This window comes from Eufriesea mexicana, unplaced genomic scaffold (genome assembly GCF_001483705.2).
Source record: "Eufriesea mexicana isolate 0111107269 unplaced genomic scaffold, ASM148370v2 scaffold6940, whole genome shotgun sequence".
Classification (NCBI taxonomy): domain Eukaryota; kingdom Metazoa; phylum Arthropoda; class Insecta; order Hymenoptera; family Apidae; genus Eufriesea; species Eufriesea mexicana.
This window is the reverse complement of record NW_016914784.1, coordinates 206,068-232,335: the sequence shown is the minus strand read 5'-3', so window position 1 is coordinate 232,335 and position 26,268 is coordinate 206,068. Positions and strand designations below refer to the sequence as shown.

Here is a 26,268-nt window from a genome sequence, read left to right as displayed (position 1 = left end):
GGTAGAGGAGGATGGCGGGAGGTCGGGCCGCGAAGCGGGGGAGGGGGGAGGAGTCGCGGGAAGGAGCCGTGCCTCCCTGCCGTCCGCCCGCAGTGCGCGCTACGCGATATCACTGGCCGGTCATGTGTGTGTCACTCTCACGTTCACACTGGTACCGTTCGGAGTGCTTGGTTACCGCGCTGCCGCCGTTACCGCCGTCAACCGAGCAGTGTGTGTCCAGTATACACGGTGTGCGGCCGGAAGTTTAAAGTGCCTCTCGTTCCGTGTCCTGGACGTGGCGAGGAGAGCAGGCGAAATCCTGTCGGCGCGGGGAACATCATCGGTGAGAGGACAACGACTACGACGACGACGACGACGTCGTGGACGGGCGTGCAGGTGGAGCGGACTGTTGTAAAAGGGAAAGATCGGCTGCGTGGTGCGCGACGGAGGAAAAGGAAAAAAGAAGGAGAAGAATAAGAAGAAAGAGGCGGCGGAGGTGGTGGTGGAGAGGCCAAGGAGGTGTCGAGGAGCGAAGTGTATCGGAGCGGTCGCCGAGAGTTTTCGGTGTACGGTGTCCAGTGTCCAGACGCACGTATGTAGGAGCAAGGAGTGGCTGCTGCTGCTGGTGGCCGACCGTCCAAGGAAGAGAGAAGAAAGAGAGAAAGGAGAAGAAGAGGAGGATCGTGCGCGCCTCATGGCCCTGTTGTTTGTTGGCCCGTCGTGATCACGAGGAGAAGAGATCCGAGTGACTGTGCTCTCTGTGTTTTGGTGGAAAAAAATAACAACGAAGTGGTGATCGGTGCTCGGTTGTTCTTCTCTACGGTTCAGTGCTACGTGGGGTTTTCTTTTTTGGGGGAGAGGCACGCTCGCTGGAGGATCGGAATAGAGGAAAAGAGAACGGCACAGTTCGTGGGGGAGAGAGAAAGCGAGAGAGAGAGAGATAGAGAGCGAGAGAGCGAGAGAGAGAGAGAGAGAGAGAAAGAGAGCGAAAGAGAGGGCGAGAGAGAGAGAGAGAAAGAGAGAGAAAGGGAGAGAGAAAGAGAGAGAGTGAGAGAGTGAAAGAGAGAAAGAGAGAGAGAAAGAGAGAGAGAGAGAGAAGGATAGCGCGAGATAGTGATAGAGATAGAGATAGAGATAGAAGAAGAGAAAGACAGAGGGAGAAGGAGAAGTAGACGTATAGAGGAGAAGGAGAAAGGGTGATTGGAAGACCCGGCTGGCGATCCGAATTCGCGGATTCGACACGCCGCGGTTGCCGATCCATAATATGGCGTACAAGTTTCGCGAAGAGATCGTGGGAAAGAGGTTTCTCTCGGTGAGTGGTTTCACCAAGCTAAAGGTGAATAAGATCAGTGAGTGGGGGTGGCGTGCAGGGGTGATTCGTGCTGCCAGTCACAGGGATAACGGCTGTCATGATCTTCAGGTGAGTACCGCCGAACAAACGGAAATTCTTTGCGTTTGCGACCGATTCGACACGACCGAGTTAGAAACAGCTCGGTCTACGCGGAATAACTTCGGTTCGATGCATGTGGCCTATCTGGCATCGCGCGCGCGACACGCCGTTTCTGTTTACATTAGCGACCGACCTTTCCAACATTCGAACTTCGCGTTCTGCCCATCTAACGTAGCCGTAAGTACTTCGCCTCGGTCCCAGAAGTCCGCGCTCCTTTCTTTTCAATACCGAAACAACCTTGTTCCGTACATAGGTCTTCCTCGCGGCACGTATCGTACTCCGTATCGGTAACACGCTCTATGAATTTTACATTTTTTCCTAGCTTCTTCGCCATACCTAGCGACAAATTCTTCTTTCGCCACCAGGTGATACCTTTATCGAGGCACGGCGACCGATCGTTGGGAATTTCGATTCTAAAAGTTAGCGAAACCTCGAAACGAAGAGCCTGCTTATATAAACACGTGTAATATATCTCTGACCTCCAAATGTATATTTACCTCGAATATGCAAAGAATCGTCGTCGTTGAAGTCGATCGATGGAGCGAAATTTAGGAAAAATTTCCAACCACGTCGTCACGAAACGTTGACCGCGGTACCGCGAGATTTCGATTTAAAATTCCTTTTCACGAATAATCGGGAAAACCGTGACGCGTGCTAAGAGCTCGCGAAAATAACGCCATAGTTTCGCGTTGGGTCTCCGTTCGAAAACGTGTTTCTTACGAATCGAGGAACTCGGTGTCGTCGAAACACTCGTTAGTCGACGCACCATGTGGCACGACGGATCGGAAAGCAAAAATAATTTGTTTATACGTTAAATATCGACGCAGTTGTAATCTATTAAACGCACATCGCATCGTTCCTCTCTTTGCAAACTCGGTAAATATTTTTTTCGCTCTGGCGATGAGTCGTCGAAAAATTCGAGGATTATCGTTAAACGAGTTCTCTGTTAGGTATCGTCGAATATCGGTGGATCTTTTCTTCTCGACTTGTACGTATTTTTAGACGTATTTTCGGTATATGGAATTCGAGACAAGGTTAACGAGTAACGCGATTCGGTCCTTGATAACGCGATATTAAATGTTTTTATACGTTTAATAAAGTGGCGAACGAGTGTCCGTACGTTTTCGTTGGGGCAAGATTAAAATAGAATCGCGTGAAAACGCGGTGCTTCTAGAGTGCCTAAAATTTTCAATTCCACGTGATTCGATTAGCTTTCCACGGGTTCGTTTACGGCTTATTCCCCGCCTCCCGTTATCAAATATCTTCAAAGTTTGACTTTAGAGTACACCGATTTATCTCTATCTAAAATCGGAACGAATCGCTTGGTTGGTACGCTTTGCCTCTTCTGAAAAGCTTCTCCGTAGATTCGAGACACCCACGAGATATTCGATCTTCGATTGCCCGGTATCTTAAAATTTTGATCGAATCGAATATTTTCGTATCGACACTTGTTGATTCGTATGTGTTGCTTTGCCATTCTCAAGATCAAGTACTCTTTCGTTAAACCGTCTTTAAATAGACACTCGGTCTGTTGTTTGCGAGTTCTCAAATTTCATTGGCCGAGTCTCGTTGTCTAAACGTTGAGAAAAAGATAAAAGAGGACAGTCGCGGTTGCGTATGGTGCTTAGCAGAACGAGGAAATTCTCGCTTGGTGGGAACACCGTGATCGTCGATCGATATCGCGAGGATCGTAGAAAGATCCACGAAGGATCCGTGCAAAGATCCACGAAGTGGATCGGCGATAAGCGAGCTTAAACGACCGCGAAATCGCTGCCAAAACGCAAAGTGGGCCGAAGTAGGGTCCAAAGAAGCTAGCGCTTTGCTCCGCGCTGCTTCTGTCAGATTACATAAGCAGCTATCGTGCGAGCCGCTTACCTGAAAGCTTCTTTTTTCCGTTATCGCAACGTCAAGTCATAACTATTTCAGTTTTCGAGGACGCTGCCGGTGCACGTTCATGCGTCGCAAAACGCAAGCTGCTCGCGTAACGCGGCTGCTTTTTGTCAATTATACCGAGCGTGGCCAAAGGCTATGATTGTGTCACTCTAAACGTAACTCGAACAATCTCTATTTATTTTTTCCGATCGTTTTTGTCGTTCCGGGAACTCGTCGGGTACACGCGTGTACAGCGCGTGCGACAAACCTATGCAGGATTCGAATCGTTTATTCTCAAGTTCACGTTGCTGCACCTTGAACAGCGTCTGGCTTGCTGGTAGATCGCGTTTGAAGAGACGGGGGATCTTCAGTTTGCTGCTCGACGTTAAAAAAGTTCGCGTCGTTAAAGGCTGAAGGAGATTCTAAAACTATCGTTCGCTTCAAATTGTCCGCGTAAAAAAGTTCACGGTCCTTTATCGGCGAACGCGAGCAGCGCCTTTTCGATACGGCCAAATGGGATCTCGTCTTTGGTAATAATAATTTTCGGTTATGCAACCGAGATAACTGTCATAGCTAGGTTTTGCAATTACGTATCTATCTTATAATACCCCAAGTTATTTTCGCGACGAAAATCGTGATTCGATTCGAGACCTCTCGACCATTCAAATTCAAATTTTACCACGTTCAACACTATAGAACGGCTTTCTTTCTCTTCTTTTTTTCTTTTTTTTTTTTTTTCTTTTTTTTTTAACGCGGAATTTAATATTTATGAATAATTCATTCGATGGTATCTACGCGTGGTTAAAAGTACAAAGTTCTTGATTCGAGCGGTCACGTTGTTCGGTACGACTCAGCTGAAAATTTTCAACGCCAAGCATTCCGTTTTTTAACAGGCTCTGCGAAAATTCCCGACCGAGACGAACAGTCGTAAATGTTTAATGAAAAACAAGCGTTAGGTCGTTCGAAATTAATATTTTTCAAAGGGGATACATTTGGACCACACCGTCCGAAATAAATGTGCGCTAAATCCGGAATGAAATTTTAATATTAACATTAATATTTATGATATTATAACGCAAACATTAATATTCCGTTTCGACCGGGAAAGCAGCAATATACGTAACACTGGATATTATACGACCGATAAAATTGTTTTGTTCGCGGAAAAGCGACATTAATTTTCTCCGCCATTCAGTTCGAATCATTTAAGTATAATTCAACGATCGCGTACAATAGCAACGACTAAAATACTTTCTACATAGCCTCCTTTGCACTCGAAATATTTTACGCCTGTTATAAAATATCCCGGCATTAGTAGGCGTTTAATCTAGTTTTATTAATTGCCTTTGCGCGTCAACAAAATACCGTATGGCCACCCCATAGGGGCGATATAATATTTATTTTAAATCGACCGCTATGAACTTCCCATTAGTATTTCAACGACTCTGCACGAACTACCCCAGGTATTCTAAATGTTTTAACCACGAGTCAATTGCAAGTTATTCCAGATATCCTAAGTACTATAAGTGTTCTACTGCCGCGTATTACTCTAGATCGACTAGATGCTCGAGACGTTCTGCGCGTTATGCTTATTAGAGCTTGAATATTCAGGTGTTACGACGAATTTGAAATTGTAGATCACGAACGTTTCTAAACATAGCGTTTCGAAGGTAATTCGATTACTCGACGATCGGCTGTTTGTTTTCCACCCGATACTCGACGACTCGCTGTCGAATTCTTGAGCGAATTTACGGTGGCGCCAACGGGTATCTGGTCTCTGGAATGAATTTAGTTGACATCTGTTTACTATTTGCCAGTCGGAGGTCATTCGCTGCGCTGGCATCGAGCCGTGGCCCGAGGTCATTGAATGCGAGGCGCTTGTCGCGGCGTTCGCTTTCTCCTTACTCCAAAATCATACGATTCTGCTCGATCGCTCGGATAAAGAACGCGTTTCGATGGCGATACTTTCCAAGATAGGTGCCGATGCGTCGATTCCAAGCGAAAGTCAGCCAACGAACCAACCGATCCGCTCTAGACGCATTTCCGAAAGCCTGGTCTTGGGCGTCAGACTCGGGGACCCATTCGCGTTCACGCTTTGTCGTGTTTAATTGCCGAGGAAAATTATTTCCACCGGTGGAATTCGGGCATCATCGTGCGAACGAGGAATATTCCTCGTGTTACCATCGTTTCCAGCGTAGAAACGCGATTAGAATTTCATCGAATCGTAAATATTAATTGTTCTCCGTTACGAACGCGCGTTGGCTATGCCCTGAATGCGAGTCAAACTTGCGGTCAACGACGCGGGCCTTGTTGCAACCGGTGTAACGCCGAAGGTATGCCTTTTCACGGTTTAGTTATCGAGGCTTATCAGAGGGATTCGCGGCATCCATCTATGATGTGAAGTTACATCATCGCAAGAACGCAACACGGTTTCCCACGCAGGCCAATTTCGAGGATTTCTTTCTGCAGCGTCGAAAACAGCTGACCCCGGCATTCTCGCGAGCAATTTGCGGGTAAGGAACGTCCAACTGTAGGAAATTACTGGAAAGTGTTAGGTTCGGGACCCGTACGTAACTCGTCGACCGCAAATTTCGGGGTCCAGAGTTGCCAATAATTTCGGGGCTATTGCCTCTCCCGGCCCCCGCGTCGCCGCTTCCTTCTTTCTCTCCGACACGTATTCTCGGGGATTCGTGCACGTCGATGCGCTTCGTACGTGCTGCATAACGGTGCTTCCCCGTGGACGTGGCAGGTGCACGAAAAAGGCGGTCTGTTCCACCAGTTCAGTCCACAGCCGGTGAGGAGGGGAGTTGTTTCGACCCATTTACGATTGATGGAACATTGATATTCTTCTCAGATCGGTCCTTGATATTGTACAAGGTTCCCTCGTGGTCCGTGAAATTCCTCTCCTCTCTCTCTCTCTCTCTCTCTATCTATCTGCCTTCCAAGAACATCGATATTCTTTTGGATCGACGACAATCTCGTTAATCGTTCCAATTTGCATTTGCAACGCGTTGCACGATTCTTGCTAATTCGCACGGTTCCGCGTAGTCGACAGAGTCCACTCAGCGGAATTTACAGCTTTGTCATACCGTGTTTCGATCCATACCAGGTGACGAGTATTCTCAAACCTGTCACCCGTTTCTTCGAATCGAGAAGTACGTAATTTTCAAGCTTTCCGATCAAATTCGAATCGAAAGACGCACGAGATAAACGTCACGCGATCGTTTCGAACCCTTGGCCCTGTAAGTGTGTCGCGTTTGAAAAGAAGGGAAGATCTTGAAAAAGGGAAGAACGGTATCGGCCGGGGTCTTTCGTAATTTATGCTCCATTTGCTAAGAGGAATTCGAAGGAAAGCCCGAAGAATCCTGCTTATGGAAAGACAGAGATTTTCTTCGTCCTCCTTCGATACTTCTCTTCTCGATCCCTCCTTCCGTTCCCTGCCTCTGCTGTTCTACTCTGCGGCCTCTTCTCCGTGGAAGAATTCCATTCACCTTAAGGTGCAATAAAACGGGAAGTAACCGTCTACCGTCGTGGCTCGGCTACATAAAAAAAGAACGTCCTGTCGTTGATCCACTCTTTTCGAGGCTAAAAGCGAAGAAAAGATCGATAGATAACGTAGTTCCAGCCGCGTGACCAGTTATTACGGTCTGCCTATCGAGGACCAGCAAATGACGATGATTAAGTGCATGTTTAACGTGTTCCTTCAAAGCGAAGCTAGTACCTGGCTAGCTTTAGGCTTTCCTCTCTCACCAGGAAATTCACTTTACCTTTTCCCCTGTCCTTCACGGGTTCAAAAGAGTCGGTATCGTTAGCTATGGGCTCTGAAGATGTTATTTCTAGGAGTCGCGCGTACCCAGGTCTCTTTACAAAATCACTTCCTTGATGGTTCGAGTTGTCCCTTACACTCTGCTGCTCAGAGGATTGACTCAACCGGATGATTCCAAATCTCTGGGTAGGAAAGAAACTCGTAGACAGTGGTTCGGTTCGCTCAGCTCGTTAAGAAGATCACCTAACCATTCGACCGAGTCGAGTTAACGAGCTTTATTTGGTAAGCAGGAAGACAGAAACCTTTTTGTTCCCGTGCTGCGCTTTTATCTAGATTTTTTTCAACAGCTAGTTTCATCGTCCTGAAACGTAATTGACAGACGCAAGGGTACAGTTTCGTGGGCACTCATCTCGATGGCATGGCATTTCATAATTCGATACGTCGACAGGAATCAGGTCGATCGAGGTCTAGAGTCTGCGAGATTATTTTCGAAATTGGAAATATCTCGTTGGCTAATTTTCGCGACTCGGAGGAATCAAAATTGTCCGTAGATTCGAATGGTGAAGAAGGGTAACGGATTTTACCACTTGACCGAATGAAGCCGTTGACCAACTAAAACGGTTTCCTGTCTGAAACGGTTAATTGACCAAAATAGTTGGGTAACGCGACTATGGTCGAATAGGTTAGCTATTGGTCCCGACCATTTCGTTCAGGCTAAGAGTAAGAGTTTCGTTATTATCTCCCCGTTCACGCGTACCTATAATCGATTACGTTTCATTATCCTGCCGTTAGACAGGGTTCCGGAATATCCGACGAGATTGCTCGTTCAAAGAAACGAGCGTGTATAAATAGACGGAATAGAATCATGCATGAGCTTAATTTTTCAATTAATGCCTTTCCGAAGGCTCGCTCGCGATGACAGCTGAAAAATCCGAGACGTTTCCTTCGCCTTTTATTCGTTAGTTCCTTAATTCGTAGACGGATGAATTAGTCGTTCAATTCGCCGATCAAAGTCAAATTTGGACGATCGTATATTCACTCGATATCGTGCAACGGTTGTGACAGGGTAGAAAATATATCAAACTTTCTCCCTTAATTTCGTTATCGACGATATCCATGTTCGGTATACCGAGATCGATTGAGCATCCCTGACGTCAGCTTAATCCGACGCGTTATCTAATCCTTGATGGCTGAAAAGTCGCACGACGTCACGAAGATTACATCACGGCAATCGTCGAATGCTTTAGGAGTTAGAATAATCGTTCATGTCCCAGAAATTAACGAAGATAAGAGAATTCTCGGTGCAAAACGGACGAGGATCATAGGCGCCGTTTACGAATGCTAAGCTCGAGGGAAACCAAGTAGCCAAGACCTTTGATAAAGAACGCGACTCGAGATAACCGAGATTGGCTCGTATTCGAGGAGAACCGATATTAACGTCGCGAGTTTTAACGAATCATCGGGATCACGTGCGTCGACGCAAAGAGCCGTTCTTTCCTCTCTAGAGTACTCTAGATCGCGATTCCATCGCGATACGTCAAATTTCCGAGTCGGAAGTTCGATGTACGCGTCTCAGGGCGTGTGAGAAACGAGTGGCCGTAAATCCGAAGGGACACTTGGAAAACAGAGCCATAGATTTGCACGACGGTTTACCAGCCCGGGAACGCGCGCTATCTTAGCCAGCGGGTAATCTTTCAAATTCGCAAGGAGGAAGAGATTCAAAGTAACGATGCAGCGAATCTACGAATTGGAAACGCATGGATCCGCGCGTATGTAGTTCAACGACCTCGATCGAATGGCGGAACCGCGTGAAGTCCAGCGTCGCGTTCCGCGAGGAGAGTATCAGTTTCGTTGTGCAAATATCCAGCGGTAATAATCGACGTCGAAACCGATCGCAGACTTTATTTCGAGGGCCCTATCATTATCGTGAGCATTCTAATATTAAAATCCGGGTGCAACGGCCGCGATACGGCTAGAAGATGATGCGGTTCGATGCACGCCCTACAGGATCGGCGTCGTTACCGAGAATTCCTTTCCCCTCGCTGTCGGTTTGACTGGCAGATTCCGTTCGCCAATAGAAATATTTCGGTCTGTTTGCTCGTTGATATTGCGTTATGCAAGCTCCAGCACCCACGCGACCAGATACGCTCGCACGACTTTCTACCGCACGAAAACCGCAGTCGCGGTTCCTTCGTCTGACTCATGCCCCGCTAGGGATTCCGGAAAAACGTGCAAGCAAGCATCTCAAGGTACCAAAGCGTTTCCTTTCCTTGCACCGAAACTTTTTGCTCGAAAGTGGTTTCGAGCGATAGGGAAAGCGTCCAGGTGGTCGATAATGGCGCTGGCTAATTTTACGGGGTTCTCTCGTGTCTGTCGTCGTCGAAGAAAATTCAGCTCGGCCCGGTGCTTTGGGCAAAAAGGGGGAAAGCCTGGGAAATTGGTGGGAAAACGTCGAAGTCAGATTTTGACCGCGGAAACCGTCTCGCCGGATTTCCCATTCACGGTGGGACTAAAATTTCGGAACGAAAAATAGCGAGGCTCTTTCGCAGGGCGAACTGTAACGCGCGCAGACAATAGTCCAGTTACGTTTTGCTCGTTTTCGTCCGCGAAACAATCCTGTTCGACTCCTGCAGTTTCGAGGGTACTTTATTCTCGCGGGACAAAGACACGTCGGACAATTGCGCGTGATCCTTCACACTTTGGCCGCGTTTTAATGAACTTTTAAACAATCGCGAGACGTTCCGCAAAGATCGGCTATATCGAGTATCGGATTCACCTATGGCGTTCGCACGGAACATCGTTCACCTCTTATTCCTAGTGACAATCGGCGAAGAAACTGTTCCTCCATTTCGGTAGTCCTTCACACGTACGAGAGTGTCTACCGATCTTAGATACCATCTTATCGCGTAATGCCAAGTATATCGTTATCATGGTCGATACATGTACCGCGTACCACCGTGTCTATTCATTGATCTATCACAACGCGTTATTAGTCCGCGTGACAAAACTTTCGTCCGATATTCGCGATACCGTGGGTACGCGTTGCGTTTCAAGGTAACGAGGTATCCATTTTCGAAACATTTCCCCGTATTTCGACATATTTATGTTTGCTTCGTTCTTCGTTGAAAACCGAAACAATGACTTTTGACGTAATTTCCGTGCGCGTTAACGAAAGGCACGTACGAGACGAGTATTTTCGACAAAGACCGCTGGCCAACCTAATTTTCATTTGGCTCCTAACCATCGGGAGAAATTTTTGTTCGCGAAGGAGCGAAAACACCGGTACAACGACGTACACGTTGCATTTATTCGATGGCTCGACGTATTCGCTATGTCTCTTATAACAAAGGCGAAAGTTTTAATTAACGAACATCGGATCCAATCGCGCGATGGTTCATTTTCGTTGATACGGAGAAGGATGAGAGACGACATCGTTGTACGTCTTACGCTATAATCTATCGCTCGCAATACGCATCGATGGGCATCTTGTCGTTAGCATTGATTAATCAAAGAAACAAACAGAAGGTAGCTCTCGAAGGGATTGGAAGCTATCGCCAGGTATTCCGGTTGGAAGTCTCGGTAGACTCGGTACCCCGTCACAAAGCATCAACCCACCTATTCAACGCCGACTCGTTGTAAACAATGACTTCGTGTCCGACCCAGATTCTAAGCCCACGTAGAAAGCGGACTTGCTTGCATAATCCGAACGCGGTGTATACATATGCACGATGCAGGCTGCGTTCGTGGTTCGTGTGCCGACCTCACGACTCCAGACGAGTCTTACACCTGTACAGAACACCCACATTGCGTGAGTGTTTCGTGTGTTCGTATACGAATCGTATCGTTCCCGTTCCATCGATCGCTTTGACTTTTTCATTCTACGTTGATAACTGGTTACGCCGTGAAGTGGATTATCGGGTATCTCCGCGAGATAAAAAACACGCGCGTTCGACGTGGGGTCGACGCGACGATGGCATAGACGGGGGGTAGAAATGGGGGGCAGCGAAAGAGGAAAGGTGCGCGGTAATTGCCGAAAAACGGTGGTTCGCGTTCTATCGGTAGAGTCTAGCAGGCAAGAAGCTGTTCCCGTTAGCTCAGCACTTTCACCCGGATCATCACGACCCAGATGATCGTGTCCCTCTAACGGACCCGTCTTTTCTCTTGCTCGATGCACGAATCTGCGTCCGCGAACCAGTGTACCAGACCTCTGTTTCATCGCGACCAGACAATGCCGCGAAAAGCTTGCCAGGGTTCCGCTTGCACGGTTTTCAAGCGTGTACCTTGGCCAGAGGCCGCAGAAAATAAGCGGAGAAAGAAAGAAGAAAAGAGAAGAAACGGTCGGGAGAACAGGTTCCTGGCAGACCAGGCGACTAACCGCCAGGGACCCAGGTCACTCACCCAGATTCTACAAACAGCCAAACACTCGGACCTCTCTCCTTGCTTCGGTTTCTCCTTCTCGGTTCTCCTTTTCGCTGTCTGCTCTTTTCTCCCACCCCGACCATCCCCCTTCGAGGAACCTCGAATATTCTGACGTACGAGGTCAAACCCATCCTCGCGAAGTTGGCCGAATCCGCGTGAAATATCTTCTCGACCTATTCTCCTTCTATCCTGCCCGTTCTACGATCTTCCATCGAATCGCGGCGCCGATTTTTTTCAATTGCAAATGACGCACCGGTCGCGTGCGCACGCTTAAGACGATCGTTCGGTATGCATTAGCGTTCGTGGTTGGCGTACTTGACAAAGCTGGCGAGAGAGAGACGGAGAGAAGGAAAGACGAAGGAACGGAGCAAACTATGTTTGCGCGATGCATCTCTTCAAGGTTGCCAGGAATCCGTCGTCTTCGTCTATTTTCGCGCGTCTCGCGTTTGCGATAAATTCACCCAAAGGACGAAGGTCTGATAGCGACGCGTACCCTAGCACGCAGGGAAACTTCGTATCGATCTAATTGAATATTTTTTTTTTTTTTTTTTTTTTTTTTTTTTTTTTTTTTTTTTTTTTTTTTTTTAAATTGCTCGCTTCCTCGTCGAGAGGGAAGACGGACGGATTTTTCTCCTTTTTCGTCGTTTCCTTCGTGATTCGAACGGCCGTTCGTACTGGAAGAATACGCGAAATGCGCGATACGTGTAATAAAGTATGCGATTATACTAGAATTATTCTTCGAATGACAGAGTAGACGCTCTCGCTGCGGTTCATCCGAACTTGGATAATTGGACGAAGATACCTCGGACGATCACGGCAATCGATCTATCATTTCTCGCTTCGTCCTGTTGCACAGGGATAAGCACACGTGCGAAGAAATATTGAATGTGCGAGCGATTGTAAATAAAGCAGTGCGACGAAACGAAATAAGCACGTACGATTCGTGTTTCCGTGACGGGTGATAAAAATCGAATTAAAAGTGGAACGAAAAATGGAATTAAAAATGGAATTAAAAATGGAAAGAACGAAATATTGGAAAGCTGTGGTATTGGCGCGTTTAGTAGGTCTAGCGTTGATAAACGCATCGCGTACCTCGTCGAATGCGCGCGTCTCTCGACGACGGGATTCCACTGGAAATTTCTTCCGCTGTCCGTGCATGACGTTTGATCGATTTCGTCGTGACATTTGGCCGCAGCTCGAGACCTTTCCTATCGTTCACGACCTGAGCTCCATATTCGCTCGGCGAGGAGGGTAACACGCGTGCACGAACGAAGCGACGTGAACGGGGATGCTAGTGTAATTGCATCACGTCCGTAGCGTGGTGCATGCGCTGCACTCGCGCGCTCCAGTATAGATTTATTGTTCTTCTAATTATACCCTGTTATTCTTGCGAGCAACCTACGAGATCAGCCCATCTTTAAGAATCTTTGCCAACTTTTCTCCGGTCTTATCGGCGAACGACGCAATATTTCTCTCATTTCTCTCGCGCGAATAATCCGGCGCGCGCATCGTTTAATAAGCGACCGGTGACGATGGATCATCCGGACGAGAGAATCACGAGTCCATTTTAATGGCACACTTTCTTTATCTACCGGTTTATTGGTTTTAGAATGGTCGATGGTGTTATCAGTGAGCCATGTATACACCGCTCCCCACTCGGAGCCACCGGTGGCGTTAGCGCGTGTCTCGGGATTTCTCGGGTTGTTTCCTCCGAAAGGGTTTCTCGATTTCATTTGTCTCTTTATCTGAACGCGTGCAAAATACCACACCGACCTGCCACGATAACGATAACGATAACTTATCGTCAGTTGCTTAACTTATCTCGACGACCTCTTTGCCCTCGTGCTTCGGCCGATTTCTGTCGGTTTTCGACGTCAACGCAAAGATCACCGACGTATCGTGGCGCCGAAAATCGGGCACGTCTCGTAGCCTTTGCCTAGCCTCGTTCCAACCTATCTCGTCTTCGAACGGAACGTTCTCCGCGAGATTAGGAGAAGAGCGATCGGTAGAGACGCGCGAAGCAGCGGAAACGAGCGAGAGAAGGAAACGGTAAAAAGTTGGGTGTTCGCGGACGCAGAATATGTAGGTTTATCTCGGTGCAGCGAACGTGCGCGGCACCTAACGCACGGCGAAACACCTGAAGATATCGAGGATATACAGTTAGTCGACCTTGTCTGGATAACATTAAAAAATAAAAACGTCACGCCGACGCGCGGTATTTATTGGCTTGCGCCATGGGGCCAGCCAGCGCGCTCGGTGACCACCGACGAAGCGGAAGAAAGAGGGGGCAAAGAAGCCAGAAGAGAGGTATACGGTGAAAGAATGCAGTTCTTGGTGCATTCCAAGTCACGTGCCTCTGCACGGCCTGTAATTTTATTGTCGCGCGAATATATATCGCCGACCACTTAAACGCCTGCTGTCTTCTTCGTCGCTGTCGTTCGTGATTCTGCAGGACGCAAGGTCGAAATTACCAGTCTCGCTTAGAGCGGATCGCTCTAATGGTCGGCAAATTTTCTTTTTTTTTTTCTCCCCACTCGAGAGAATGGGAACGATTTCGCTCTGCTCCCGTCAGGAAAGCGTCCACGATTCTCTAGCTGCGCCGAGGCGCCGATTAACGACACCTTTAAATCTTTCGCCGGCTACCTCTGAAACCTGCCGCGACTTTCCCAAGGCAACAACGCTCCTGCTCGGAATACCGCGCAGCTTTAGGAGCGAACCTTCTTCGGTCAGGGCAATTTTCAAGCCGACCTGCTAAAAAATTCAACGTAGGTCGTGACGAGAGTACCCTCTCGACAGACCGCGTTTCCGTGACCACGTTCCTCCGCGGACCGTGCTCGTTCTCCGCTGTCGCCGGTTCGAAAAGACTGTCGCCCAGGGCGTGTGCGTAGCTACCTCGGTGCCGAGAAGCCGGCAACTCGTAACGCGAGAAGCGTCAGTCGGGCGAGAAGAGGCGAGAGCCGGGTGAACGCGCAGTTATTTTTCGACGGTGGTTTCACGTGCGCGATGAGATACGAGCGAGGGTGCACGGCAAGGCACGGGGGATGTAGCCCCCGAGCAGCGACCGTGTGCATGCGTGCACGCGTCACGTGTGCACCATCACGTACGCGCCAGAATGCGTCCACCCTCTGTCCGTGTGTGTCGCCGGTGCACGTGTGCGCCGCCTCGCATTATGTCACAACGTGGCTATGCTGCGCGCGTGTGCGCGCGCCACTGGATCGGGGTCAATGACCCTGACGTGTGCACGGAGCGTGCCGACGACCCTCGAATTTCGATACTCGCACCGGTCACCGTAACACTCGGAAAAATTCCAACGCGCCGTAATTAAAATCCTCTATCTTCCGGCTTATCGGCGAACGTCGATGGCCTGTCGGCAATTAAACGCGCCACTCCTCCACGGGGGTCCGGAGGGGTTCGCGTCCACGGCGATTCTTTATTTCCCTCGTATTTCCAGCGGTCTCCGAGCTCGCGATTAGAATACCGCAAGGTTACGAGACTTCTCGTAATCCACCGACAGCGATCGGTATGGAAAGCAACGCGGAGACGTTGTACCGAGAGAATCTCGCTGGTTACGCGGATCGCGGGGCACGATGATAAAGCGTTTCGTAATTAAATCTTTTTTATAGTCGCCGTTAAATTCCTTCGAGCTGGAAATAAAACGGTATCATCGCCCGCAGCTCAGGATTCCGTTTGATAAATAACGGTTGCGAGGAGATAATAATTTCAGGAGTATCCCGCAGACTTTCCGAGCAAAACGCAATTTGTCAGGAAAATCCGGTGCCCGTATTTAGCGGCGTCTCGCGTTGTCTTTTTGGCGCATCGCGCCGCCTTCTTTTTTCTCTTTTGCGCGAATAAACACGGGAAATAGTTTTAACGAGCTTCATACTTTAAGCTTGGCTGGACGCGACGTCGTCGCACTCGTCGCGGGGAACAGTAGCTCGAACGATGGGGGAGGAATCGTACAGCGGGGATGAATAGAAAGCCCTGCCAACACCGGCGGAAAGTTCATCGTCGATCTTAAGTCGACGCAAGGGAACGTCTAACGAGCGGTTGCGATTTTTCGTGGAATCGCGCGTCGGCCGCGGAGAGAACGCGAGGCGGAGATTTTCGCCGGAGTTCACCGGGGGTCGCTTTTCACGCGAAACCGATACGCGAAATATATCTAGCCCGTTGAAAGGCGCGCGGGAGCGTGTAGAATCGGAAACGGAGCAGCATCCTTTGAAAAGTCCGCGAAGAGGCTCCGAGAGAGGCATTCGGGCCAATCTCGATGGAAACGCAAGGATAGAGGCGCGTGTCTGTGCTCGGCTGCGAGAGGCACGCTTCTCCGCGAACAAAAACGGGATGTCTGCAGTGGCCGCGTGTTAAAAGTGCACGCTCCAGTTTCTTCCGTGCCTTTTCTGCGCTTTTTTCGCGGCTTTCGAACGGCTGGACGGAGAAGGGGGCCTCGTACGTGCGAGGAATGCGCTCACCGCGACACGAAAAACCGCCCACCGGCGAGATATTCCACCGAGCCGGGCGGATGTCTTATTTCCCGTGGATCGTGAGATCGAGAAGCGGTCAACGCAGGGCGACACCAGCCTCTCTTCGCGATGCTTATTAGCCGTTCGTTTTCGCGATCGTTCGCGATCCACAGTGTCGATCGCACGCTCGGTTGCTCCCGACTGTTCACGTAATTCTCCCTCGATCGTTCGACTCGCGTTGCTGGTTCGTATTTTGCGTCGTTTCTCGCGAGACGAACGCGAACCGTGTTCCTTACCGCGATATGCTCGGTGCTGCTGGATAGGAACCGAAATTTACAACGGTGCTGCGCTTCGTTATCGATCCTTCTCGGACACCTTGGCTATTCTCGATCGACTTTTCCGCGTCTATCCGTTTCGCTGTCGATCGTCGTTGGCAGCAGATCCTCGTTTCGCAATATCGGCTTAACATTAAGCGCGCGTAGCGCGATAGTCACTTTCGCTTATTCGAGCGGTCGAAGATGTCGATGAAAGTGTCAGGGCGAGTGAGTCACGCTTCGTGTGACAGGTGGTTTTTACTCGCTCTAAACGCCTCTGAATTATCATATTTCCCGTACTCGCGTCCTGCTAACGACGCATCGACAGGGATCTCTCCGTTTGAATTATCGACGTTCATTTTCATCGGCGATTCGGAAAAATTCCGAGAATCGCTTGGAAAGAAGCGTGGTGAAACGACTGGGGAAACACTGGCCATAAATATTAGAGCAAATTACGAAGGGGCTCTCGCGAGGTAGCTCCAACTTTGCCTTCATCGTCGTCGTCGTCGTCGTCGTCGTCGTCTTCAGGTGAATAGGACTCGGACAAAAGGGGAGGGCGTGGGAGACGGAAAGCGGGCCAGGAAAGAAAGCTCGAAAGAAGGACAGAGAGGAGATCGTTATGGAAGCATAAAAAGCTTCGCGACGAGATAATAGCTCGCGAGAACGCCGGAGAACGGGGGCTTGTGATGCATGCAAGAATGACGACAGAGAAAGGGGGCCGAGAGAAGATGTGTATATGGACAAAAAGTCCGGGAGAAAGAGAATGAAGAGCAAAACGAGAGATATACGGTTTCGTATGTAGGCCAAAGGGCTCTGCCTAGATCAATAAATTCCTCTCGTCCCCGAGTTCATGTCTGCCGAGTGAAACTTGGGCCTATCGGATGATCCTTAAATACCGTCTCGCTAGTTCCACCGAGTATAGCCGAGCAAACGTCAGGGCACAGGGGGCTATAAATGCGACCCATTTTCCTAGCGAGACGCTCGACAATCGCGCGTTAAAGGAGACGGTCTCTCCGAGACGAACACACGAGGGATCGCGCCGAAAGGTTTCGAAAATTCCGACCCGCGCGACCCGCCTTCGTTACCGACCGATTTCATTTCTCGTCGCCTCGATGACTTCCTATTCCATCGAAATTACACCGAACATCGAACGAACGGTTTCCCGGAATAACTGGAGGTTCGTGGTCGCTTTTCCGGCCCGTCTATAGCAACTTTTCGATCGATTGTTCGATCGGCGGAGAAAATGGAGGATCGAAGAAGGAGAGTGACGGGGGCGATCTCCGGTCCCCGCCGGTTGCCTTCGATCGGCCCACCCTTTCCGCGCCTTTCCCTTTCTCTCTCGCGCAGCTTTGTGTCGCGCTAGCTCTTTGTCCGGCTTCGCTTTCTTCCACGGGCAACTAGGCTAGTCGTAACACACAGCAGAAAAGTTTCCTCGCCGGGAGACTGGCCGAAGTTCTTTCGTTTAATTCTCGCTCAGCTGACTGCGACTCGCTTTCACCGTTCCCCGACCAACGATCACGCACGTGCTTCCCTCGCTCCACCGGACTTGCATGTTTTTTTACCCACGTTCCACGCGATTCTATGCTTCTCTTTACCCGCTTCACCCGATATCGCGTTCGCTCCAACGACTCTTGCTTTCCGTGCGACACCCGGGCCAATTCTACCGAAACTGGGCCAGCTCTCTTTTTTCCTTTTCCTTTTTCCCTTCCGAATCGAACCGACTACGCGCGCCGTGTATCCGCGCCACTTCGAATCAGCCGCGAGAAGAGCTCAGCCTCGCGAAACTCGAAGCGCGTCCCCGAGAGTCGACGCTCTCCCTATTGACAGCTGCCGTCGACGCGATCTAGCTGGCACGGAAAAGAGGGAAAAAGAGGAAAATACCGAAACGCTAAATATTAATGATCGCCGCGAGAACTACGCCGGAGAAAACGGGTCACCGGTGTATTTCTTATTTACTCGTTCGATGCATGCCACCGGTAAACATGCGACGTACACGAGTTGCATTTCTCAGCGCAACTCGTTTCCGCCTGTCGGAAAAGGCAGAGCCGTGAATGGATTTCATTACCGTCGGTAGCTTCGCGGTATCTTCGATTATCCCGCGATATAAATCGATACAGCAATCCAGCCGGTGATCGAGTTCGGGCAAATTCATTAGCCCGGCACGGGGGTGCAATTTGCGGAGCCAATTCGAGCGATTCGTGGCACCAGGCACCGCGATAACCACCCCGTTCTTCCACTCCGAACCCATTCCCTACTCCAAGGACCAACTTACGTCGTCGTGTCTGCAACTCTTCGAACCCCCGACTCGTCGTCCCGTTTCCAACGCTCCGCACCCTCGAGTGTCGAATTTTGCCACGATCGGACACACCTGGGGAACCACGTGTCCCCGACGTAATCGCGGAGTTACTTTCCTCGAGAGCCAGCGGATTTTCGACGTTTCCACGATTCCACGTCCGAGTGACCCGGAACGTGCGTGCAGGGATGACGGGTGTTTGGCGGGGAGAGAAAAGAGCAAGCAAAGAGCACGCGAAGGAAGGAGCAGTCGAGGAGGCAAGTTGCCATGGTGACCATCAAAGGCGCCGATCAGACACGAAGGGATGAAGTCCCCCTTTTACCGTCGACTTTGTTACACAGAAGCCACCATGAACCGGAAAATAGGTTCTACCCCGGCCCCCTGCCCCCCTTCTGCTCGTCCTCCTGGACCGTTTCTGTCCTCCTGTGCTCTTTCAACTGCTACCCGAGCGGAAACTATTTTTGAAATTGAAAGGACAGCGAAAGGTTTATCCTTTCGATGACTTCGAGGAATAGAATCGCGCCAGACCTCGTCCACTTGCCAGCGATTGTTTTCCCTCGGCTTTCATCTCGTTTCGACTTTGGACCTTTGGTCCCTCGCTCTCCTCTCCATCGCGCGTCGGCGAGAAACGTCGGCGTGGGGCACTGGATGAGATTCGTGGTGAAGTCTCGACTCGCGTGACACGGCCAATTCGAGCGGTGTTAATAAGAAAGGTGACGCGTCGATAAAAAGACGTTCCGTGACGAGTGTTTGACGAGAAAAGCGACACGTGCGAACGTGACTGTCCGGTTCTTGCGAAATTCACTTACGTACATATAATTGAACTTTACGCGGCGCAGATGTTCCAGACGCGAAATTCAATTACAACTTTGTCTTTGCCTCGCGCGTGACAGCGGATTCGATCGGAAATGGAAAACGAATTGCCGAGCGTTCCGTCGAGCGCGTTTTAAATCGCACACGCGGTGTAAAACGAACGAGACGAATTTTCGCGTGGACTAATTTCGTTTTCGCGACACGGCCGCGTGCCGGATCTCCTCTTGGCCGATATTTTTTGGCCGGCACACACCGCGAACGACGCGATGTACGTGGAAAAAGTGCAGGGACTCCCACGTAGCTCGCGGAGGGCCATCTCTAAAGAGTTACACGTAAAAATAGAGCCGGACAGTGCACGTGTGCCACCCTCTTCGTCCCGGCTCCGTGCCTCGCTCTTCGTCTTCTCTCGAGAGTACTTTCTCGACTATTCTCGGCCCGCCCGCGGACATCCTTGCTCGACCTTTTATTCCTTTATGTTGTTAAAAGAAATATACCGTGCTTTTTCCCCAACCATCTCTCTCTCCCGGTTCACCGACCATGTTTCCGCAATTACCTCGCGTCGTTGTTTCGTCCACCGACATTTTCCTCTCCCGACTTTATCGATATTCCGCTTCCGTTTCGATACGTTTCGAAGGATAACGTTCCGATCCTCGTCATTACGGTGCAAGAACGTATTCGTTAGTCCGCGGCAAAGCCTCCGCTAATGGGCTTCGTTCACCTGAACGGAGCGAAGGAGAAAAAAAAAAAAAAAGGAACAGGGTCGTAACATTGTAAACAAGCCGTTAGTCACGAGCATCGGTCTCGGACCGACAGTGACTCGTGTGTCGGCTATTGCTATTCCAAGAGCGTACGCTCGGCGTTTTTTCGGCCCTGGCCGAAAAGTCAAGGCTACTTCTGCGAAAGGTCTGTTCTCGGAAAAGGATGACCGACTCGCGGTACGACGAACGGGACCCCGCACTCGGACAACTGACCGCGGTTTAATGATTTTTTCATCGCCTTTCGGCCGTGCCCACCTGTGCGAAAAAGGAGAACGGCGCGTTGAGCCTGGAAGCGAAGCTGCTGCGGCACCCCGTCCCTCGCATTAATCAGGCAAATCGCGTCGGACGAAGGGACGAGGATTCGTGAAGCGATACCGGCGAAAGATGGAAATATGGAAATGTAAAAATAACCCTGGCGGCCGTAGGCCTTTCAGGGATAGATGGCACGGCAGGGGTGGAGATTCGATATTTCGAGCCCTATCTGGGCGTTGCCCGATAAAGCTTGTCGTGGAGGTGGTCTCGACGAGGAACGGTCCGTGGAAGGGGGTTCAAGGGTGCTGGGTAACCACGGGTGTTGCAGGAAAGGGGTGTGCTCTGACCGAAGGCGGCTGGTTTCGTTTCCGTCAAACCCCTCTCGTAACGTGCCCGTCCTACGCTCTCGCGACTTTAGCTCGTCGCGAGACTGGTCGGAGCCACTGTGTCGCGACCGCTTACGAAAAATTCTCTTTCGTTTTTGCTCGTCTCGTCTTTTCGGGCTCGTGTCCTCGTCCACCTCTTTTTCGGCCTTTCGTCGCACCAACGGCTCCGGTCCATCCTGGCAGCCTTCGGTGCCGGTGATTAATAGCTACGGAGATCCGCCTTAACCTTAGGATAATTACGCTCCTCTATCGGATCTTTGCGTAACGCGGAATCCTCTGGGCTAACCCCCGATGGTTATATCTTCGTAATCGAGGAGAAGGTGATCGAGCGCGTTCTTGTGGAAAACTACGACCAGATAAATAAGAGCGATGGGCGATTCAGGAGAACGATCCGTGTTTTCGATAGAGGGTTGGGAATACCGTTGCATCCCCTTTAAGGCCGGTTTCTCCATCCCTCGCAAATACCAGATCGCCCATTCACTCGTGCCGCACCACCGTGACGACCTCTGTCACGGCGGAACACCATACGGAGGTAATTTATTAAAGATACGTCAGTGGAAAACTCATTAGGTGTACGAACCCTTCATCGACTGCTACGCCCGTGTCGCGGAAAATGGGATCGATAGTGGGAAAATTTGCTCGTGTCTCGGAATCGTTCACCGTGTTTCCCGGTTCTTCCGCGTCCAATTCGATATTTCCCGCGGCGTCGTTTTAATCGACGCGTTTCGACGTAGAGCGAAATCGGTAGAGACGAAACGCCGCGAAACTTTGGCTTCTGCGTTCGAAAATCGCGATAAGATTACGAGACGAGATGCAATAAAGATACGGCAATTAAACCGCGTCGCGGACGATTTATCGAGCGACGATCGTTCGACGTTTGAATTTCGCATCGACGAGCAATCGCAGACCGAGCGTTGTCGACGTTTTCGTTCGCGTATTTTAAATTTAACGAGAAAAATTATAAAAAATATTTCTACCCAGTCATCGAGCGTTCCCATCGTGCGAACAGCTGTGTCTACGAACGTCGATGAAAAATGAACGCTGAAACGTCGATGCCCGAATCGTTGTTCGCGGGTACCGATCGATCGTCGAAACTCGCGTTTCGCGGAATTCCGTTGATTTACGGGTGAACGAATACCTCTGGCAATCGCTATGCGTCTAGTCGAAAATATCCCGTAGAGAAGCTCGAATAATCCAAGAGAAACGATACGTAATTGCTCGATCCGATTTGCCGGATTTTACGTTTTTCGCGCGTTTTTCCCCCCCGCTTCTATCGGGAACCGGCACGCGGGGAAAACGACGATCGAAGAAACGTCCTCGGGTCTTCATCGGAACCTGTTAGACACGAGACACGAATGATCGTCCGACTGGTAATTACGAAATTGTGCTGGACTTGGATCGACGTGGAAGACGCTTGAACTCGATCGTTCGAACGTCGAAGAAATATCGCGCTATCGGCTTGAATGGCCCATATTAGAGTTTCAGTCTGTTAAAGGGGTCCATATCCGATCTTGCGAGGCCGGCAATGTTTTGTCCCCGTTTCGCTGTTCGATCGAAGGCACGGTATTGGCGATATCGGGTCGAAGAAAATTCTTTTTTCCCTCGCACCCGGTTTTCCATTCCTCGTCGATACTCCCTGCATTTCCATTTTCCTAAACGGTACGGTACGTCTAAGCGTTTATGGTCGTTAAATGGTCATCGACTACTCGGCGAAGAGAAAGGCATTCTTTATTTTTTTTTTCACGCGAAACATTCGTCGGCTCCGCGTTTAGCAAACTTTACGAGAACCTCGATATTTTGTAGATACATATTCCACAGACGAGGTATCGCGCGATGCACGCGATGATCGATACCTGCGAGCCTTTGTCGTAAGAAACGTTTCCGAATCGCCGATGCAAACTCGGTCGATCGGTACTGACCTCGAATAAAATCGTTTATTAATTGGGGGAAAAAAGGAAGGAAGAAGGAAAGGATTAAAGAGAGAAAGAAGCCGAGTGATTGGAGTTTATGCAAAATTCATAGGTCGTATACTTTCGTACTGTACGCGTTCTGGTTCGCGTGGAAGCCTAATCCCGGGAAGGAAATCTATTCAGGCAGCGGTCCAGCGCGCGATGACCGGCGCTCATCCAAATTCATGAGACACCCGGTATATAATCGAGTGTTGAACGGGGCTGCTAGCCAGAGTTGAAACCGACCGACCGCTGCAAGGTCAGGCGGTGGCCTCCAACTTCCGGTGGTGGTATTCTCACACATAGACGCATCATACGTACGCAGCATAAAAGGGGGCATTCCCTTTCCCCTCTGTTCCTTCGCTGTAACACCCACACCTCCCCTCCCCTCCCCCTTCTCATCTCCCTCCGCATCTCCCTTCTCGTCCTCCTTTCCCACCTCCTTTTCCTCTTCTCGCTCAACTTCCTTCTCCTTTCGCGTTACGTGCCCTTCTTCTTCTTCTTCTTCTTCTTCTTCTTCTACTTCTTCTTCTTCTTCTTCCTCCTCCTTCGAGTCTCGCCGATTCTCCCGCTCGGTCTTCGACTTCCTACACCGGTCTCTACGGCTATTCGTCTTCCCGATTCGTCCCTCTCCGCGTGCCAGTTTTCCCACTTTCTCCGTCATCCAAGGTCCGTTTCCGTTCCTCCGGTTTCCCGTCTTATTTCGGTTACCCCGCGGTTTCTAATCCCGGCCCCCACCCCCACCCCCGCGACCCAGCTACGCGACGCGTCGCAATTCCGCAATTCCGCGGTGGAAAGGAGCCGAGCAGAATGTATCGAAATCTCGGATGTACGCGTTTAGCGCCGGCAAGGATTCGCGCGAGCAACAGTTCTTCCTCTCTTTCGAAACGACGTTTCCCCCGAGCTAAGCGGGGTTTCACCGCTCGCTGCTCGTCTTCCTTTCTCTTTGCGTCAGCAGGCCTGCAGCCGTTGCAAAAAAAGGAAAAAAAAGGAAAAAACGCACCTAGTTGCATGCCGATGCACCTGGAGCGTTTAACATTTACGCTGAATCGCGTGCCGGAGGTGGGATATTTTCGGGGGCAGATTTTTTCCACGGCTGAAGGAAGACGTCGCGACGACAGTCGGGGCGCGCGCGAGCTTTCCTCCCAGGAGGAAAGGTTCGGATGGAAACGCGACCGGAAGCGAATCGATCGCGTGGCGGATATGCTCGCGATCGATAGCCGAATTCGCGTTCCATCGTTGGAATTATCCAGCGTTGCCGAAATCGGGGGTAACCGAAAAGTGGGAAGGGGGTAGAAAGACGCAACCCTTTGTAGCACCTGCGAGGCGTCCGCCTCGGTTCGATCGGCCAACCAGCGCGCAACGAGCGCGCAACGAGCGAGCGAGCGAGCGAGCTAGCTAGCTAGCTAGCGAGAGTACGAGCGAACGAGCGAGCGGTAGGTGGCCAGAAAGAGGTCACCGCAACCAGCCGCCACTCTTTTTCCATCTTCTCGCTCGCTCTTCATCCGCCGTTCCTCTCCACGCGGCCTATTTTCGCGAAAATACACGAGCGAGCTCCGTATGAAAAGCGCGCGCTGCAGCGAAACAGGGACAAAGAGGAACGAGAAACAGCGCGGAGGAAAGAGGGTCGAGCAGAGGGAAGCTGTTTGAGAGAGAGAAGCTGATACCTAACGACGCCACGAGGAATGGAAAAAAGATCTTTTGTCGAGAAGTGCGCACCTCCCTCGTGTAACCATCCCCCACCGCTACCCCCGGGCCCACTCGTAATTCCCGGGAAAATAGGGTTCACGTTTCGACGAGAGCTCGTCTGCGCACATATCTCGTTTCTACCGTGCGTATTACTGCGCACTCCTATTCCCTCTGCACCCTCCGCCCCCCGAGTCTTTCTCCCTTTTTCCCATTTTTGCCCCCTTTTTTTTCCTTCCTCCCGCGCTGTCCGTGTATATTTTCCCTCGCGTTTTTCCCTCGCATTTTTCCCTCGCTGCGTTACGGCCCTGATTTCAAAAAGAATTTCACGACTTCCTTACAAGGATGCGCGTATCGCGGAATAATTATTCGGTCGTTCCGCAAAGCTGCGAGTGTCCACGAACCCTTGGCATGAAAAATCTTCAGACGAAGGAAAAAACGAAATCGAAATTATTTCCGCCTCTTTTCTCGTCCTTCCTCTTTTAACCCCGGCGTGTTCCGCGCTCGCGGTTAAAACTATCGCGAAAAGCGTTCGTCACGCTCGATGACTTCTCTGTCGGAGTTAAATAACAGTAATGATACGCCGCGAAGGAAATAAATAATTCCAGAGTCCGGCCCGAGTCTCGTACGAGACACTCTCATGCGCTAGTTTCTCCATACGGATCCGGTGTGTATAGGTACGTTTACTCTGCGCGTTGCGAAATGAAAAAGTTTTCTCGTCGCGTCGAAAAGAGATTCGGATTCGTTCGCGAATGCCCGGCCGAACGTTAATTTCGATCGAACGGATTCCTCAAAAATCCCCCCCTCCGCCCCTCCCTTCGTTAAAAGCCACGGCATGGAATTTCTTTGCAAAGGCACGGTGCAAATTGCGGCCGCTCCAATTACGTTTACATCATTTACGCTCGGCCTAATTACGTTTACCTTATTTACGGTCGTTCCACTTACGGCTCCCGCCAAAGAAAATTAACGAGATTCGCGATTACCGTGCTTTCTTCCACCGTTCTGGCTGCCCCGTGATTGGCCCACCGACAAAAATAAACCGGCGTGACTCGACTTGGACGTTTCTTTTTTCATGCATAGGCTAATTAACCGTAAAGAAAAGGAAATGGTAATTATCTCGAACGCGCGTACAGAAATAGCGGGGCAGCCGTGCAGGTTATAATCACAGAAGGGATCGAAGACTATAGCGGGGCGGTGGACAGAAGAAGCGGTTCGTTGGAGGAAAAAGCGGCTGATCGATAAGAAATTTCACGGGGAAAAGCAAGTTGCTCCGAAGGCGACGGCGGGGTTAAACTGCTGGATAGATCTCGCGAGCGCGCGTTATTTCGCGGAACGAAAAGGAAGCGACGTGTCGGGGCTGGAGCAATATCGCGGACGCGAGGCGAACAGCGTCGGAGTGCATTGTACGCCTGTACCTGTTCCTCGCGTATAGCCAGAGAGGAGAGGAGGCACCGTCGTGCTCGTGTTCTCCGCGTGCTTGCCAGCATTGTACGACGGCACGGAACGCAGCCGCGAACACGTGCGACGAATAAAGGCAAAACTAATGACACACTGAGGGATTCGGGACAGCAACGGGCGCGAAATAAAGCCGAGACCGGGGAAAAAATGGACCGTGACTTTTTCGCTCGTCTGGCTCTTCCGCTTCCCTGTTCTGCCTCTATTCGCGGGGGACGTTGTTAACGCGAAGGGTTGAAACAATGCGGGACGTTCTTTCTTTCGAACAGCAAAGTCCAAGTCGTCGGATTGCCATGCAGCTGTGACAGTTTTTCATCGGCCATTCGGTTTTGTTCTTCGGGGAAAGGGTCACGCGATACCCGCACGCGGTGACACCTTCAAACGTTCGTCTTCTTCCATTTTTCCTCCTTTTCTCTCTT

The 26,268-nt window shown here is 50.3% G+C and overlaps 1 protein-coding gene across 1 annotated transcript in view; it reads left to right on the top strand.

Moving 5' to 3' along the window:
• Positions 1 to 1,119: 1,119 nt before the first annotated feature.
• Kdm3 (Lysine demethylase 3) overlaps positions 1,120 to 26,268 on the top strand; it is a 179,613-nt gene continuing 154,464 nt past the window's right edge. The window contains 1 exon segment of the mRNA XM_017907126.1: positions 1,120 to 1,399. Coding sequence (XP_017762615.1) covers positions 1,244 to 1,399 — 156 coding nt within the window. The 5' untranslated portion in view covers positions 1,120 to 1,243.